General features: G+C 37.4%; 1 protein-coding gene across 1 annotated transcript in view; it reads left to right on the forward strand.

Moving 5' to 3' along the window:
- The window catches only part of LOC139729002 (ATP-binding cassette sub-family C member 10-like), a 111,672-nt gene that overhangs the window by 54,641 nt on the left and 38,371 nt on the right, over nucleotides 1–18,660 (forward strand). The window contains exons 5-8 of the mRNA XM_071639927.1: nucleotides 8,905–9,098; nucleotides 9,631–9,882; nucleotides 12,932–13,030; nucleotides 15,819–16,008. Coding sequence (XP_071496028.1) covers nucleotides 8,905–9,098; nucleotides 9,631–9,882; nucleotides 12,932–13,030; nucleotides 15,819–16,008 — 735 coding nt within the window. The remainder of the gene's footprint in view (nucleotides 1–8,904; nucleotides 9,099–9,630; nucleotides 9,883–12,931; nucleotides 13,031–15,818; nucleotides 16,009–18,660) is intronic.

The raw sequence follows: 18,660 nt of genomic DNA on the forward strand, positions 1-18,660 counted from the left end.
TTTGCCAATTTTGTGAAAATGTAATCACACATTGTCCACATGTACTATAGACCTATTAGGAGAATCATGCATTATGGCGGAGGCATACCAGTCGCCATAGCGACATTTCTAGTTCTATTAATGTACTTCTCACAATGCAAATTAATGATTTTAATCGCAAAAAAAAAATGAACTTCGGATTCTTTTTTTTTCCTGTTTTTTTGGGACACGCAATATTTTCTTTCATTTTATTTCCTCATTGTCATTTTTTATTATTCTCTATAAGTACCTTTGTGCAACCGAGTGTAAATTCATGTTAAACAGTTTAACGTATTTTTGTAACTACATACATTGTAAAGTCACGTTTTGAGTACGGACTTTATTGATTTTCCATGATTTAATAGATATTTCAATTTCCCTTATCATGCACATACCGAAATAAAAAAAGAAGAAAAACAAACAAACAAACAAACAAACAAAAACGGCCAGAAGGGTAACCGCTGGCATTACGAATGTCGTGCCGCAAGCCCGGCATACTTATCTTCTTCCACCTACTACCGCAACCGGCCATGTGTTTCTGGATTGAATTTGATAAACGCTGCGCGTTCAATAATTTCATTTTAACATTCACCTTGTGTTATTTACGAGGAAAGAAAAAGAACTATTGATATGATTTGATTAGCGATAGTGACGACTCTTTGCTGGTGTAAGGGACAAGACAAATCTCCTGAGCAAACAATTTCTTCTTTCGATTCCTCTCTCTCTGACCCCTCTCGTCTCGTACCGGCACTCGAACCACTCTGGTCTTTCCCCACTCTGGAACCGATCCCACGAATGATGAAACTACAAACAAACAAACAAACAAACAAACACTGAACCAACAACTAACCACTTGTTAGCAGCCAATCTATCTTACAAGCGTCTCTCGTAAAGTGAAGCAAAATGCTCAAAATAAAGAATAGCAAAAACAACGATATATTATATTACTTAAGAGCACATTGCTCACCCCTGCACCACAGGTGCACATTAGTGAAAGTTTGAGGAAAATCAGACAATCCGTTCAAGTTATGATTTAATTTTTAAAGTTTCTTCTCAGTCGCTGCTGGATTAGAAGACAAATACATCTTTTAATGTCATAATCGTAGAACGAATAAAGAAAATTTTCCCAAAATTTCATTTTCAGAAAAAAAAAAGAAATACACAATTCCTCGGCTTCTTACTGGTATATGTTAACATTTGGTTAAGGGGAATATCATTCTCCTTGCCTTCTGAAAGAGGCAAGTCAAGTGCTGTTTTATAATGCGAGAAAGTAAAAATATATTGAATTCACTTTTTATATTCTTTATAATCATTCTGCACAAATGATATCGCAAGCTGTTGTAGTCTTCGCATCCAGCGATAGCGGCACTGAAACTTCAAAAATGCATAACACTCGACCACCTTATTACAGGTAACGAACAACTGAAAAAAAAAAGGAAAAGAAGGAAGGTTTATAAAAATGAATGAAAAAACGTGTAGGCTTATCCAAAAAATAAGATATAACAATCGGCCATGCGGTTGTATAATTATTGCTTCATAGTATTGTTAGATTTTGCCTGGAGATAGTCATTAAGAAAAGCTGTGAAACAACAATACACGCCCACGTCGGTAAATTACCTTAAAAGAAAAAAGTGGGGAAAAGAGATTCTGCACATCTGATTGTTGAAATAAGGTACTGTTCTTTCTTAATGATCTTGGTCTCAACATAATAAAAAGGAAAGAAAGCAACCACATATCTAAATCTGTTATCGAATTTGAATGATTTTGATTTGACTTTATTCTTGCTTTTCCTAGACAAAAATAAATGTGCTAACTAATTTAAAAGCCTGGAGGCGGAAAAAAAAATATGATCTGCGATCACCTTTGAAGGGGAAATGAAGTACAAATATCAGTTACTCTTGACGTGTACCTGACAAAATGCAAATAATTCTCCAACAACATCGCGTCATTTCGTTACCGCTTAAACTCACCGACACCTATCGACGGCGAAGCAAGAATGATGGTTACTAGTACTTGATTATCAGTCCTTGATAGCAGAACGTTCATTGTTTAAGGATTCGCGATGCATAGTTTATTCGGTCGTACGCCATGAATAGCGTTGTACGAGTTCTTTCATTCAGATAACACCTTTCTATAGGCAATCAGCGCCGCTAATTCGCAGTGCTGCTGAGGGAAATTCTTTGCAGACTTGGTTTGGTTGGTTTGGTTGGTTTGGTTTAGTTTTTGCATTTTATTTCTCCAAATCCAATAGCAAATGAAAACAAAATGATACAGAGTATGCAAAAAAAGAGGAGAGTTTAACATACAAATCAATACAAGAATTGCCACTTTCATAACAACATCAGTCTGTAATAACATATTAATCAAAACTATTAAGGCATACTGTATTTATGAATAAAGGAGAAATCAGGACAGGGGACCGTCGTCATAAGCAGACCTTGACGTGGATGATGCCTTATCTCTATTTATCATACTAATACAGTGCGTATCAAAAAAAAAAACGCAACAAGATTTGATTTTAGATTTGTGAAGATTGTGTTAACTTTCCACCAAAGTGAGTACCACCATCTATCTCATATCTCCTCTTTCCAATGATATCTTAATTATTCGTACACGGTCATGGATGGCTGAGCAATCATTATTTTTGGACAATGGGTCAAATTGGACTTGGGACCAAGTTTAGACACTGCAAGAATCGATGCACCTTATTAGAAATTAACTTAACAAATGGAATAATGAAATTAACAATTGCAACTTACCATTTTCTTCTTTCGAATATCTCTTTTTAACATTACATCCCATGCCCCTCAACATAGCCACCATTCCTTTCCACACAGAGATAAGCTCTGTTCTCAATCCCACGCACAACCCTGCGAATCATTGGGGCTTGGTGGCGTAGAGCTTCAAACTCATCAGTGATTCTTTGTCACAGAGTTGCAATGTCAGGTGGAGGGGTAATAAACACTTTGCTCTTGAAAAAAGAAAAAGGTCACAACAAGTCAGATCCGGAGATTGTGAAGTGGTGGCCACTCCACATCATGATACAAGGCAATCACCCGATTTCCAAATACCTCAGCCAATCTGTTTCTTACTGCAAATAGTCAATGGGCTGGTGCGCTATCCTGTGCCCACCATAGGCGTCTGAACACACCCCCTTGTTGCACAGGAAAACTTTCCATTAATTCAGGAATCACACGTTCATTTCAAATTGGTAAGTATCCATTTCCGTTCATGTTGTTTTCAAAGAAGAATGGGCCTAGGAGCAATCCGTTTCCACAAAGTCGAGCCCAGGCATTCAGCTTTTCTCTACGAAAATTGACGTCATAGTTAAATGCAGAAACTAAAACTTGGCCCCAAGTCCAATTTGACCCATTGTCCAAAAATAGTCATTACTCGGCCATCAATGACCGTGTAAGAATAAATAAGATATCATTGGAAAGAGGAGATGTGTGGCTTTAAGATATTGCTACTCACTTTGGTGTAAAGTTAACACGATCTTCACAAATTTGAAATTAAATCTTGTTGCGTTTTTTATACGCACTCTATGATACAACACCAATTATAGATCGACTCATAAAACTCTTAATCTATACATACGAAACACATTTTGCTAAAGAAAGAAAACAACAACAACAACAGAATACAAATAAACTTAACCATGCACTCGACTCTGAGCTACACACAACAAATGTGAACGTGCATTACAAAATGAACGAAAAGTCGCACCCCTCGATTTTACGTGACGATTTAAAAAAAAAAAGTGAAATTGGTCAACAAAGTCAATCTTGCGTTGTTCATATTTTCTGAGAGAGCTATCCTTCTACATTATTCTGTAATTTTTTTATCATAACATGAATGGAAAAGTGTGTTTTCAGTTGTATTTCTACAACTTTTTTTTTTTTTTTGAGGAGAGTATAGAATGATCAGGTGTGTCTTAAAGGCCCGTTTTTTTTTCTTAAAATCCTTTGCACACTCTTAACTTCTACTAACTTCTTTTACATTATGCTAAAATTTGGCATCATAAAACGGGCAGGAAAGTGTGTTTTTTTTTAGCAATTTATCTCGAATGTTTTTGGTAGAATAGTGTTATTATGGTTGTCTTTAGAATTCCTTTTTCATTTCTGAAAAACCTTGTACACACTCTCACTTTCAACTCTAATAACCTTTGAAAGGATAGTGCTATACTGCTTTGAAAGTTGGCATAAATTATGGACAGAATGTGTTAATGAGGCATGCTTAATTTCAGTTTAATTTGATCATCCCGTCATTGTTGTTACTCTGGTGGTTTACTTCCTGTTATTTGTCCCATTCATCGCACAGCCAGCACGGTTTGGTAAAGATTAAGCGCTTGAATAGACACTGTACTTCAAAGCCTCTTTTCTCAGTTCACACTTTTCCTGAGTTTGTGCTTTCTTTCCAATATTTAGATAGGTTAGGAGAGTCCATTTGATTTGAGTTATACATCATTTTAAAGCTTAAAGTGTGCTCTTTCAGAATATGGTCTTAACTAAAAAATCTTGTCTGGCGACTTTTTGTTTGTTTTGAGGTGCAGAGTCACATATTTGCCACAAATGATAAGCAAGTGAAATGTTATTATTTGTTATAGTTGGAATTGATCAAGGTCACCACATGGGGGCGCTATTCATATCAACATAAAGAAATACATTATGAGACCTGATATGAAATGTTCGGGACGGGTACATGTATAGTTATGACATTTCATATTTGCATAATAGTAGAATTTTGAGATTGCAGATTGATAATGACTAACTAATGCTATTAGAGGCATAATTTTGGTGAAGGAATCAAAATAACACGAAATAGAAGGGCAATCTTTAGAAAAACAAAGGAAATAATAACAAAACGTTTGCAGGACCATAATTACTTCAAATTTTGCTCCTTCAACAAATTCCAGCCAAGAAACACCCATTTCATACACTGCAGTAGGACCTACTGTTAAATGAAATGGGAACAGAAAAAAAAATGCAAAATCTGACTGACATGGTTGTCAGTTTATGGTTGCCATGGCAACCAGCAACATCAAATATAGCTAAATTATGTATCAAAATGTTTGCAATAAGATTGTAGGAAAAGTCACCAAATTTGGTTGAAATCGGATTAAGGGCGAAGGAGTGGCAAATGAAAATCGGGTAGGGAAGCACACTGTGCCCCCCCCCCCCCCCCCCCCTCCCCCTCCCTTGGGCTTTATAGGGTTAAGGGTAATATCATCTCGCCCTGCTTTTTGAAAGAGAATAATCAAATGCTCTTTCATTAAGGTAAAAAAAGAGAGTAAGTTGAATTTAGTTTAAATTGTCTTTATATTGCTGTCCACAGACAATGTCATAAGCTGCAGGAGTCTCCTTATCCACTCGTTACAGCAAAAAGAAATCATCGATTGTCCGATTTTCCTCAGACTTTCTTTGGTGTGTTCTAATAATGGTGCTGATTTCACTATATCCCCATTACTCTTTGGGTTTTGGTTTATATCATTTCTAAGTGCACCAGGGCGTATTAAAAAAAAAATCAAATTTAACAAAGTGTTTGTAATCAAATCAGATTTCAAAAAGAAAAAAAATGGGCCTATACAGATCATTGTAAACTTTGCTCCGAGTTAGTGTACTTGTTTCTATGGGGTTTTTTTTTCGCGATATCCGTAATTGTCGCCGTGATCTTCATTTCTTTGAATTCGTAAAATGCTTTTCTTGATTGCGATGAAATTCGTCACGTGCGTTGTAATGTCAAACAAAATGCATTTAATGTTTTAAGGATCGTTAGAGGTTGCTGCCCTCGAATTTTCCAATTCCGTTAATATCCTTTAGAAGCATTGACATTTTTTCGCATAATAATCCTTTTACCCTAGTAAAGACATTAAATTTTGAATTAGAAAAAGTTGCTCAATGGATAAAAGCTAATAAATTATCTCTCAATCTTCAAAAAACAAAATATATGCTTTTCAGCAACTCCATTGAGGCACTACCTGCTGATATCATTTTTGATGGCACACCACTGGAAAATGTTTCTTATATCAAATTTCTGGGAATAACAGTTGATAATAAGCTTTCATGGAAATTTCATATTGATAGTATATGTAAGATTATTTCTCGAAACATCGGTATAATCAACAAGATTAAATTTTGTCTTCCTTTGTCGTCCCTGCTTACATTATATTCATCCCTCATATTGCCTTATTTAAATTACGGTATTCTTGTATGGGGAAATACATATCAAATTCTTTTGGATAAATTACTTCTGCTACAAAAGAAGTCACTGCGTATTATATGTCACACTGCATATTTGTCTCATACTGATCCGTTATTTTTTGAAAATAAAATATTTAAAATTAAAGATTTGTATTTGTTTAATTTAGGACAATTTATGTATAATTACAATAAAAATAATCTTCCATATATATTTGAATCAATGTTTTCAAAAAAATCAATCTGTTCATAATTATCCTACAAGGCAATCCAACGAATTTCATTTACCATTTTTTAGGACTTTGCTGGCTCAGCAAACCTTCATCTACGAGGGGCCTAAGTATTGGAACTCACTTCCCAACGACATAATAACAGCACAAACTTTGAATTCTTTTAAGAATAAATTAAAATTCTTTCTGTTGAAATCTTATGATATACAACCAAATTAGTTTCGGTTTCATTCTCTCAATCAAGTCGATTGTTTGTTTGTTTGTTTGTTTTTACAAGTATTAAGATATCACACAGAAATCATCTTTTAAGGAAAACAATCTGTCTAACATAAGTTTACCTCAGATATTTATTTTATTGTACCAGTAACAGTGAGTCTATTCTCTTTCTCTTTTTTCTTATATCCGTTCCTATGCATTCATACCGGCATATGCTCCCAATCAATCGCAATTTCAAACCAGGGAGCGTTGTATTGTTTTGTTATTGCATTTTAATCATGAAGTACAGTATGCTTGTGTCCACGATGGCGCGTGTTGTACCATAGTCTTATTTCCCCCTTTTTTGTTCTTTTTTTTTTCTTCTTCTTTTTTCCCCTTCCTAAGTTAATTTCATGTCAGTTGACATTGGTTTCTTTGACCTTGTGTACGTATTTTTGAGGGTCCCATACCCTACAAGCTTTGCTTTTTAAGTGGGACCCTCCATTTCCATTCTAATCTTTGTATTAGGTATATACCTTAGAAACGAAATTTTGTTGTTACTCGTGACCACTTGTACGTTTTCTTTGAAATTGTTATAAATTTGTTCTGTAAATGTATTGTATATATTTTTTCGGTTTATTCAATGGAAATGGAAATAAAATCGAATTGAATTGAATTGAAACAAAAACAAAAACAGAACGAGTGCGTTAAAATTCCCGAGACCGTTGGTAACTGCGTTTGCGATTCCGTAAAGACGGTAAGAACCTTTGGAGGCTCCGGGTAGAATTCGTTAAATTCGAAAAGGCCTTGGAAAGCGTTGGAAGTTCCGTTACAAGCGTTGTCGGGCTCGTTCGAATGTTCCATGAACGGAATTTTAAGGGAATTTCCTCGTACGTTTTAATTCGGTGTACTGTACGCTTGAATGAACTTTAAATGTGATGAAAACATTATGAAATTCAAGATTTCTCATTTTATGCATATTTGATAGCTTTTAATCACTTGGCAGCCTTGACATCCCATTAGCTGACATTTACCACTTGTCTGATTTGAGAATATGTAAAATGAAAACAGTTTTTGGTTATCGTCCATGATATCGAGCTACGACGGATGTAAAAGATGCACCTTTTTTCACACATTTGCTCCGTGTATCGCCATTGACGTGCGGACAAAAATTAAACTTTGACTCTCCCGCATGTCGTCATAGCAAGTCAGATGGACTTGCAATTTGTAAAAAAAAAATAATAATAATAATAATAATGATAATAAATGAATAATAATAAAAAAAAAACAATCTGCTCAATGGATTAGAAAGCGATTCCATCCGGGGAAAAAAAAGGAAGCATGTTTGCCTTCCTATACGGACGCGCAAATACACGTAAATGACGTGCTCTCGGACGTGAACACGTTCAAAATTTGTAAATGCTCAAAATCGTCAGAAAGGTATGCAAAATAATTTCAGATTTTCAAATTTTGATACGCGCATGCGTGCGCGCACGTCAGGGCCCTTGCAATTCTAAATATTGAATTAAAGTGTACTACCAATTTTAATTGGAAAATTACTTTTAGAAATGGATATAGAGGCTATAGTGTCATTTTACAAAATGACGTCATAATGCCACGGTCGAGCGATTGCCAAGGGAAGAAGAAGAAGAAGAAGGAGAAGAAACAAACAAACAAACAAACAAACAAGAAACTCTTTAACAGCATGCTGAGCGCAGGATACACAAGTGCTGCAAGTTTCAAGAGCTGAGAGCTTGAACATTTATAGCTATGCTCTGCACACCACTTGTACAGAAATAAATAAATAAATATTAAAAAAAACAAAGAATTTATGAAGAAACAGAAAGTGATCCACGGGCTTTCGCGGATCACTTAACTAGTCAGTTTGCCCGTTTTCTATTGTGGTACCGCATGGGCTATTAGAAATAGCCGTAGAGACATATCATACACCGTAATTATGTTACAATCGCACGGATGCAGAGCTTCATTTGAGATGAACGTTGCTCAGTCTTGATTTTGACTTTCAGACATTTCAATTGTCATATAAGTTTGATCGTGTACATGCAATACAACGAATATCATTTGTTTGTTTTTCTGTAGATTTTATGGCATATCCTCACATTATAGCTGAAGTCCTTTGTTTTGATGTGATAGCATAACTAATGACATTCCAAACCTTTGATTTAGAGAAAAGAAAAATTCGTGCTGTATTCATTTTCTTCAAACCAGTCCATAATCACTGGTGATTTTTTACCACAAATCAGAAAAGGGCCTTGCCGAAGGAGAATGCCTGAAGATTGCAGGAGGAAACTTCCACTGGGAGCGGCCAAAGGGGGATAAGGATGAGACTGACAATAGCAATAACACACAGGGAAACGCTCTTGGTGAAAAAGATCAAGAAGATAAACAAGGGGAGCACATTGTGAGGTTGGAAGACATTGATCTAAGCTTGTACAAGGTATGACCCAGGACCGCTCTCATAAAAGGGTTTGCAATAATTTGAAAATGCCAGAATTGCAGTTACTGTGGCAGCAGTAGGCAAATACCCAATCAGCTGTGTGAACATTAAGTCCTTTTTATGGTAACTGCAATCATAGATGTTCACCATAGTTACAAACAGCTTTATGAAATGTCCCAAGAAATTGACTGAATGTGAACATTGCATGATAAACAGAGTTTATTCACCTCACGTCATCTCTTTTATAATAAGTTTGTAGGTTGCTTGGTTAATATCGATAGATATTTGGTACTAACTTCAAAATATGTGGGTCTAATACTTGCAGTTTTAGTGATAGAACTTATTTGTGCAAGTATTATCTGTGAGCAGTGTTTGCTCAAGAAAGAGTTTTAGGTAATTATCACTTTTAGCTCTACAGTAATTTCTTATTTGTAAAAATTGATATCAGCACAATTTTCACCCATTATCGACGGTAACTTGTCATCGGAAATTCTCTAATTTCTAATTTTGTGCTTTCTCATGGATCGGAAAGGGTCAGTTTGTAGGTATCATGGGTCAAGTTGGGTCTGGCAAGAGCTCCCTCTTTGCTGCTATCACGGCTGACATGGTGAAGGAGGGCGGCAGCATAGCAGTGGCGCACCTTGACCAGGGCTTTGGTCTGGTCACCCAGGAACCATGGTTACAGCAGGCAACACTCAAAGAAAACATTCTCTTTGGGAAAGCCTTCGACGCCCAGTGGTACGACAGTGTCATTGAGGCCTGTGCCCTGACGGATGACCTCAGAGTGAGTCTAAGGGAACATTCATCTAAGTGTGCTCGGTACAATGAAAACCATGACACGCCAATCACTTCATATCATTTCATGTTATTTCTATTTATTTCTATCATTAATTATTGACTAGGTTAGAATTAGGAATTGGTAGGCCTTTATCTAAGCCCCATCATGAAGGTCAAAGCAGATAATTACTGTGCAGATGACTGAATGAAAATGGCTTATATTGAGGAGGGGACATATGAAGAGTTTGTTCGCAAAAACAAATAAGTCCATTTTGTGCAATTATTTTAAATCACGATTTTTCGTTACATACTGATGGCGTAGAACGCCAATGATGTAAAAATCATATGTGACCCTGCTCCTCAAAACAAACAAAAAGTCGCCAGACATGAATTTTTAGTTGAGACCATATTCTGAAAGAGCAGACTTTAAGCTTTAAAATGATGTATAACTCAAATCAAATGGACTCTCCTATCCTATCTAAATATTGGAAAGAAAGCACAGACTCAAGAAAAGTGTGAACTGAGAAAAGAGGCTCTGAAGTACAGTGTCTATTCAAGCGCTTAATCTTTACCAAACCGTGCTGGCTGTGCGATGAATGGGACAAAAAACAGGAAGTAAACCACCAGAGTAACAACAATGAAGGAATTATCAGATTAAACTAAAATTGAGAATGCCTCATTAACACATTCTGCCCATGATTAATGCCAACTTTCAAAGCAGTAGTACTATCTTTTCAAAAGTTATTAGAGTTGAAAGTGAAGAGTGTGGACAAGGTTTTTCAGAAATGAAAAAGGGATTCTAAAGACACACCTAAATACACTATTCTACCTAAAATGTTCAAGATAAACTGCTAAAAAACACACTTTCCTGCCCGTTTTATGATCCCAAATTTTAGCATAATGTAAAAGAAGACCCGCTCTTTCAGAAAATATGAAAAAGTCAAGTTCAACTAGGTTGACCCATTTCTCTTATTTTCAGTCCTCATGCAAAATCAGTGTGTGCGACTTTGTGTTCGTTTTGAGGTGCATGGTCACATATATGAATGTTGGTTACCTGCGTAAAAGAAGGTTTAATTTTTAGAGATCTACACAAAGGGAAAATTTTGAAATTGTGTACCCTTCAATGTGTTTTGCGGCAAAAGCCAATAAGTCCACTTCTTGTTTTGTTGCAAAAGCCGATAAGTCCACCGCTCGCAGTATAAAACAAGTGCGTTGCCAGTCTTTTCAAGTTTTTAGCAATGTTCATTAAGTTTAGCGCACACGCATTGGTTTTGGGATGGAGATGTTCAAGACATTTTATCATTGTCGAATGTATTGGAAAATGCGTTGCCATGGTGATGGCATACAATGGTCATATATCACTGAATGGCTTTTTGTAATCGAAGTAATTCCGCATTTTTTTCAAGCAATGATCATGAAATTTGGCGCGCACATTGGCCTCTGGTAACTGTACAAGTCACATTCTTTCATCGCTCAAACACTGCGTTGCCATGGTAACAGCATATTACAGCGATTGATTGGGAAAATATTAGGGATCAAAAAAGTTCATCATTTTTCAAACTAATGATTACGAAGCTTGGTACACAAATATTAGTGTCCGGATGAAGATGTGCAGAACATTTGTTTTTTTCAAATGTGTTGGAAACTGCGTTGCCATGATAACAACACATTATGGTAATAATATGTAAACGACATGTTATGACAATAAATCGGGAAAATATTTTGTCTCATTTTCTCAGGCAAAATGGTCACGAACTTTGGTACACACACATTGGTGTGGTCAATGGTGGTGGTGAAGACGTTTTTTTTTTTTTTTTTAATGTGTTGGAAACTGCGTTGCTATAACATCCAAATATGGAAATAAATCTGGACAAAACATTTCGATCAAAGTACTTCCTCATGCTTTGTAGCAGTGCTCATACAATTCGGCAGACATGCTGTTATTTGGAACAAGGAAAGCAGGACACCATGTTTCGAATGTGTGGAAGGTGCGTTGCCGTAGCAACAGTATATTTTATTTCTTGCGCTCCCGTTTTCGTCGCGGGTTGGACGGAAGCTGGGTAGCATCTAGAAGCTTACTGTCGACATACACGATTATTAAGTTCAACACGCAGTACACGCGTAGCAGCGACGCTGGCGCAGCATCCTGCATGCTTATAGCGGTGTCCGTATCGTGAGTGTATGTAGACCTACGTAGTTACTCTACAGCATACATAACACAGCATAATCAATGAAGTCACCTGACACATATACGACATGCTGATTGGTTAATGTGGATTTATCGGCGTTTGCAACAACAGGAGAAGTGGACTTATCGGTTTTTGCTGCAAGACACTAAGTTTAGACTGAAATAGTCCGAGTTATATTGCGTTTTGTCATAAACTGATTATATCATTATATTGGTCCAACAATTCCTTAAATCAGTTTCAGTTTAGTTAACTTTACACAAAGCATCAAAATTTACAGAGCATACAATAAAACATGAAAGTACAAAATGAGATACAAAAAGAGAAAAAGCTATGCGACATACAACATACAATTAAAAATAATGTGGTGTTATGACTACATACAATGACAATGCCATTGGGGGAAGCAGCAAGAAAAGAAAAAGCCCTTGTCAGTAGCTGACCCATGTGATGTAACACATGACAGATTAAAAAAAAAAAGTCAGTTGATTTGACAAAACAGAACACGTCAAAACAATGTAATCATTACAAAACAAAACTACGGAGGTATGGACGATGACAACACAGAAAACAGCAACAACAAAATACGCTTTGAATTTGCTTAAGAAGAATAAGCCACACTATATGTCGATTGATTTTCATGAAAAATGGACTTATCGGTTTTTGCGAACAAACTCTTCATATTCTGTTATAGATAAAAGATTTGGAATAATATTAACTAATTGCTCATCATTACCTCGTCTATAAAAATATGGGGATTATAAATGGCCGAGCGGGATGATTACATAATTGTCAAGTGGATATTTGTATAACTGCTGTAGTAATAGCTGTGTACTTCATCGAGATGATCCTTTCCACGATGTGTCACAGATTTTGCCCTCTGGAGACGAGACAGAGATAGGAGAAAGCGGGGCCACACTCAGCGGAGGTCAGAAGGCGAGAGTGGCCCTAGCAAGGGCGGTCTATCAGGTAACTGCTCCATCATAATGCTCACGGGAGTAGAGGGCAGATTACAAAACACACCCTCAGCCCCGTAATTTGGTATGTTATACCACTGATTGTATTAAGATCAGGTTGCCCTCCCATGGTCATGTCAGGATCAAACATTTCTTAAAAATCTCAGGTCAGATATCAACAGTAACAATTTTATTTCATGAGTTTCTGCAGGAACTCACAACGAGAGCCCACTCAACACGTGCTCAGTCATATCGCTTTTTCACACGTTAAAGGGTGTGTATACATGTAGTTCTGATCGAGGTGAGGATCTGGCTTTTAATGTTTTGCGAGATATTCAGAAACCACTGTACGAGATGTCAAAGAGCATGCAATTCTAAGGGCATCAAAGGTTTATTAGAAGAAAATCGGGTTTGAAATGGCTGAGATATCCAAAAACAAGGTGAAACAAAGAGATCCTAATAAAAGGCGTGGCCTGTCGCCTTTTATTATCATCACTATTTTGATATCTAAACCATTTGAAAACCAATTTTCATTAGATAAACATTGAATCCTTCTCAAAATTACTTGCTCTTTCATAATTCATAAGAGGTTTCTCATTATCTCACTTAGGAATGTTCAAAACATGAACCCCCACCTCAACCAGTACTGTGCAGTCCCTTTAAGAGAGGGAATAAGTTCCCTCTTGCAGTCATAGAAGTTCTACCGTCCCAGTCTACTCTATTGAGCTTTCCAGACGATCACATACTGCAACGATCACGTTTCAGCCATGTTGTACAGTACTACAGTTCTTGATTGAAAAAGTTGAAAAGTTGCAATACATTTGTCACTTATCTCCGTTTCGGGTACTTTTTGGTAACCAAAATATTGACCTTTTACATGAATTCATCTAAAATACAATAATGATCATATGTTTCATATTCAGTTTGAAGATTGACATCCGGAATAACAGCATTTTAAGAACGTAGACTTTCCTTCACAAAGGCAAAGATAGGAAAGGACATACAACTTTGACCCTTTTTGCCCTTGCCACCCCAAATTTACTCGCGTTACTGTAAAAGTGACCATTATGAAGGATCATTTCTGTAAATGGATAATTATCTGGCACAGTCCGAAAGCAAGAAAAAAAAAATGAAACCGATTAATACAGCACTCTTCGACACAACTGCACGACACTCCGCGAATAACTAATTAGGTAATGAACAATGTGACTTAGCTTCCACCCAATCTTAACTATATAGCTTGTCGAACAAACTTATTGTCATTAACATTTATTTGCTCCACCTTGCTACATTAGTGGAAATAAGGACAGTCTGCTCAGGTGAAACAGCATTACAGTCCAACCCATGGCATATGCAAACAGTGTGAAAAAAAAGAAGTGCTGGGCATTGAATAGAGCACAGTTGAGGGGGTTGGTGCAATATAGTGCTAACCCGCACCCTTTGTCAAAATTGAGTTTCATGCATTTTCATAATCCTCATCCTTCACTCTAACCTCCATGAAAGTATCATAATATTATTTGAATTCAACCAATGAGATGGTTAAAAAATGCATGCATTCATGTTTTATTAATGTACAATGTATAGACTTTGCAAACATTCAACAGCGATTATCTCAAAATGACTATTGTGTGGGTTAGCACTATATTGCACCGACCCCCTCAGTTGATGTCCCCATCTCCCATCTCCAAGTTTTGAACATGTCCAGCACTTCTATAGCGAGAGCATGTTGGTTCTAGAGCGTATGACAATCGGCCAGTTAGCATATTAAAAGCGGGTCATTTGTAGCTGCAACGTGGTAGCAACGCGGACAAGGTAACTCAAGAGCATTGTAAGTGCCCCATCGCCCATGGAAATGTCCATTTCTTACAGTATTACATACCAAGAACCGACTACGAACAAAAGACAGTATTGTACCAGGCCAGGGAGGTGAAATTGGAGAAAACGTTTGAAATTCTTTTCTCCACGTACACGCAGTATGAAACTTTACTTGTTATTTTTTTTTTTACCACAGTTACTCAATGCAAGTAGTTTAACTTGAAAACATTTCAAATAGGCCTATCTTCAAAAACTTCGCCATTCGCCCGATACGATGTGTACTTTGTTCGTAGATCTGTTTTGTAGTATACAGGTGTATCCACATTTAACCCTTAATCCACAGTTAAATGGATGACTTTCAATAAACAATGCGATTTCACACCAGGTTCTAACAGGTACACGTGTTGCTCTAGAATACTAAGATTTATTGGTGAAAGCATATTCTGGACATCCATGTTCGTTTGACACTGCCATCTGACTGAAAAAGTTCAATCATGTAACCCTACTAATACCCTGATAGCTTGAGATCGTAGCATTGGTCCGGCTTTACCGTATCACAGTCGCTCTGATCGTATCACCGTTTTAACGAGGTCTTAACCCATTGAGGACGAGCTGTTTTGGCTTTAATAGGCATTTCTCAAAGACACCTTCCCGAGAATTCTCGGGACTAGTCTTCAATGTGTTAATAAGGATACGAATATCGCAATACGATCGGTTCGACAGCAGCGTGTCGCGTCGGCCTAGAAAAGCGGCAACAACGTGACAGAGTCCCACTGTCGGCATGGCTCTATCGCCTTTGGGTTGAGCGTAGAGAAACAGTAGTATAATTATTGTTTTGCATGCCAAAAATGGAAATGGAGAGCAATTGTGCCGCTACTTGTGAATTTGTCACAGGTCACAATGGTCTTCATGATCGTCTTCCTAGTTAGATGGGGGTATAAAAGTATTACATGATGTATTCCCAACGTGTGTCTGGCCAAATCCAGGACAGCGACATCTACCTTCTTGACGATCCTCTGTCCGCTGTGGACGCCCACGTCGGGCAGCACATCTTCTCCAAGTGTATCATGGGACTGCTGCGACACAAGACCCGCATTCTCTGCACCCACCACACAAAGTACCTCACTGAGGCGGATATGGTGGTGGTCATGGAAGGCTGCAAGGTCACGGATATTGGTGAGTGTGACGCACCGTCAAAATGAGTGAGATACATCAAACAATTAATGATGGATTGGCCCTGTCTGTCCAAATGGGGACGAGTATGGCCATTAATTTTTGACATGAATATAGGAGACAACTACATAGCAGAGCCTAATGTGATTTTGCCTAATAACATCACAATTTGATAATGATTATGAGCAATCAGGTGGATTGGATTGGGTTGGAAAACTTATCAGCAACATTATAAACGGGTGCACGCCACCGTGAAGAGACCCAACACATGGGCGTCACCAGCTTTTTTTTCAAGGAGGTGCGTTTTGACACTAAATGTAACCGATATTTTTTCTTGTTTTATTTGATTTATTGGTGCCTGTATCATTGGTGCCTGCATCATGTACATTTGCATAATGCACTGTACATATACATTGTTAGTGGCACGTATTCATAAGCGTAAGTTAAACATAGTGGGAAATGAACTGGAGAGGACTATGATTACAACATACAGGGGTAGTGACGGTGTAGGACCCTCGGCGAAGGTGTGGGAGGGGGATACTCCCTCCCACGGTAAGGACTTTTTTTGTAAAAACAGTATAAATGTCGCGTTTGTAGGGCATTTTAAATCAACTTTCAACGGAATTCAACATCACAAAAAAATCACTGTGAAGGACTATGATTGTAACATACGGTGGTACATTATGTGACGATGTTAGATCCTCGGCGAGAGAGGGCGTGGGAGGGGGTATCCCCCTCCCACCGTATGGACTTTTTGTAAAAGCAGAGTACAAAAGTCGTGATTGTAGAGCATCTAAAATCAAATTTCTGGGAATTAAACATAATGGAAAATTCACTGTACAAGAACTGTGATTATAACATACGGGGGTACATTATGTGACGGTGTGAGATCCTCGTCGAGGGAGCGAATCTACCGAGCGGGGGAGGGTGTGGGAGGGGGATACCCCCGTCCCACGTTAGGGGCTTTTTGTAAAAGCAGAGTACAAAAGTCGCGTTTGTAGAGCATTTTAAAAGGAAATTTCTATGGTATTAAACACACTGCGAAGGACTGTGATCATAACTAAGTAAACTATTCATTTCACTATAAGTACGGGCAGAGGGAGCGAGCCACTTTCACTAGCCATTCGTCTGAAATATATTCATCTAAAGCTAAAAAAATGATCGCAGTTTTCGAGCAAAACAATAATGTTCTTATATTAGCATAAAAGCAGAGAAAACAAAAAGAAAAGTGCAAGGCTTACTAGATCCGGGTGCACACTCGAGGATGCAGGGCTATCATCTATACATTTAATTTACTCATAACGAAGTAGTAGTGTATAGATATATCAATGTAAATTGTTAGTGTATTATTTGACCCGTTATGACGGGCGAAAAAAAAATCGCATTTTCATTTATGAAATTGACACCTTTTAGACGAGAAAAGTACCTTTATTGTTCATTTTGGTCTTTCAATAATTGATCAATTATTTGTTACAGGGGCACGGGGGTGGGGCAAAAATTCGATTGGCCCCTGATGTGCACTTCTATGAAATACTCCGAAAATTGTCTGTCCCCAAATGTGTCGAGTCGTAGTCTGTGGGTAGGAACCGAGCGGGGAAAACATAAATCAAATAGGATGAGGGAACTTTTGAAAATATTTGAATTCAAGTGACAGATATATCAAACATGCTTTTTGATGAAATATTCTGAAGTTTGTCAATCCCCCAAGTTTTCTAAGTGTATGGTTGGACACCTTACGGGGGAGGGTGTGTGAGGGGTAGCCCCTCCAACGCGAGATTGTGCATTTTCAGAATTGAAATTCAACAATCCGTTGCATAATGAATGTAATATTTGGACAGTTTTCTATTAGAAAAGGAAGAAAATTTTCCTCATTTCCAAGATTATAGAGTGACGTTTGCACCCACCCTTGTCCTCCGGGATTGATGCTCCTGCATACGAGAAAGCTGGTGCATTTTTAGAATTCAAATAAAAAGAGTTCATAAAGACATTTGGAATTTAGGAAGCTCTCCGAGACCCAAGACTTTTAGTGCACTAATGATGACCATGAAAGGAAACCAAGCGGGCAAAGGGTTAATTGAAAGGATCAAGATAGTTATCCCATCCCACACGACGGAACTTTTGTATTTTTTTTTTTGTAAGTGATGTGACAGGACTGGTGCAACATAAAACATTTGTAAAACTATCAATCTAAAGTTGTATTAAGTCCATGGAAAATAGAACAAATTGGAGAGGGTGTGGAAAGGGGTATCCCCTCCCACACGAGAGAGACTTTTAGAATTGAAATGCAGCAACTTGGTGCACACTTTGGGCGAAATATTTGGACAAATTTAATCAAAAAGTAAGAAAATCTTCTTATCTCAGGGATATGATTTTTATAAGGCTAAAACTCGCAATTGGGTTCGCATTTTCAATTTTGATTGGTCGGAAATAGAGTGCTGTACAGAGACCTTACATTCTTGCAGCACACGTACACGCAAACGTGTACGTGCTCCTTACCGTACGATATGTACTTTACGGTCGATAAAATAATGAACACTGCAAAATAGATATGTATAAAATCAGTGCTGCCAGAGCCTGGGGTGCGATTTTCTCCCCACGAATTTCTTTTTCCTGGTGCAAAATAAAAAGAAGAATGAAATAAAAAAGATAATAAAA

This window comes from Diadema antillarum, unplaced genomic scaffold, assembly GCF_040938485.1.
Source record: "Diadema antillarum isolate AM-2024a unplaced genomic scaffold, OU_Dant_1.0 seq00000212_RagTag, whole genome shotgun sequence".
Classification (NCBI taxonomy): domain Eukaryota; kingdom Metazoa; phylum Echinodermata; class Echinoidea; order Diadematoida; family Diadematidae; genus Diadema; species Diadema antillarum.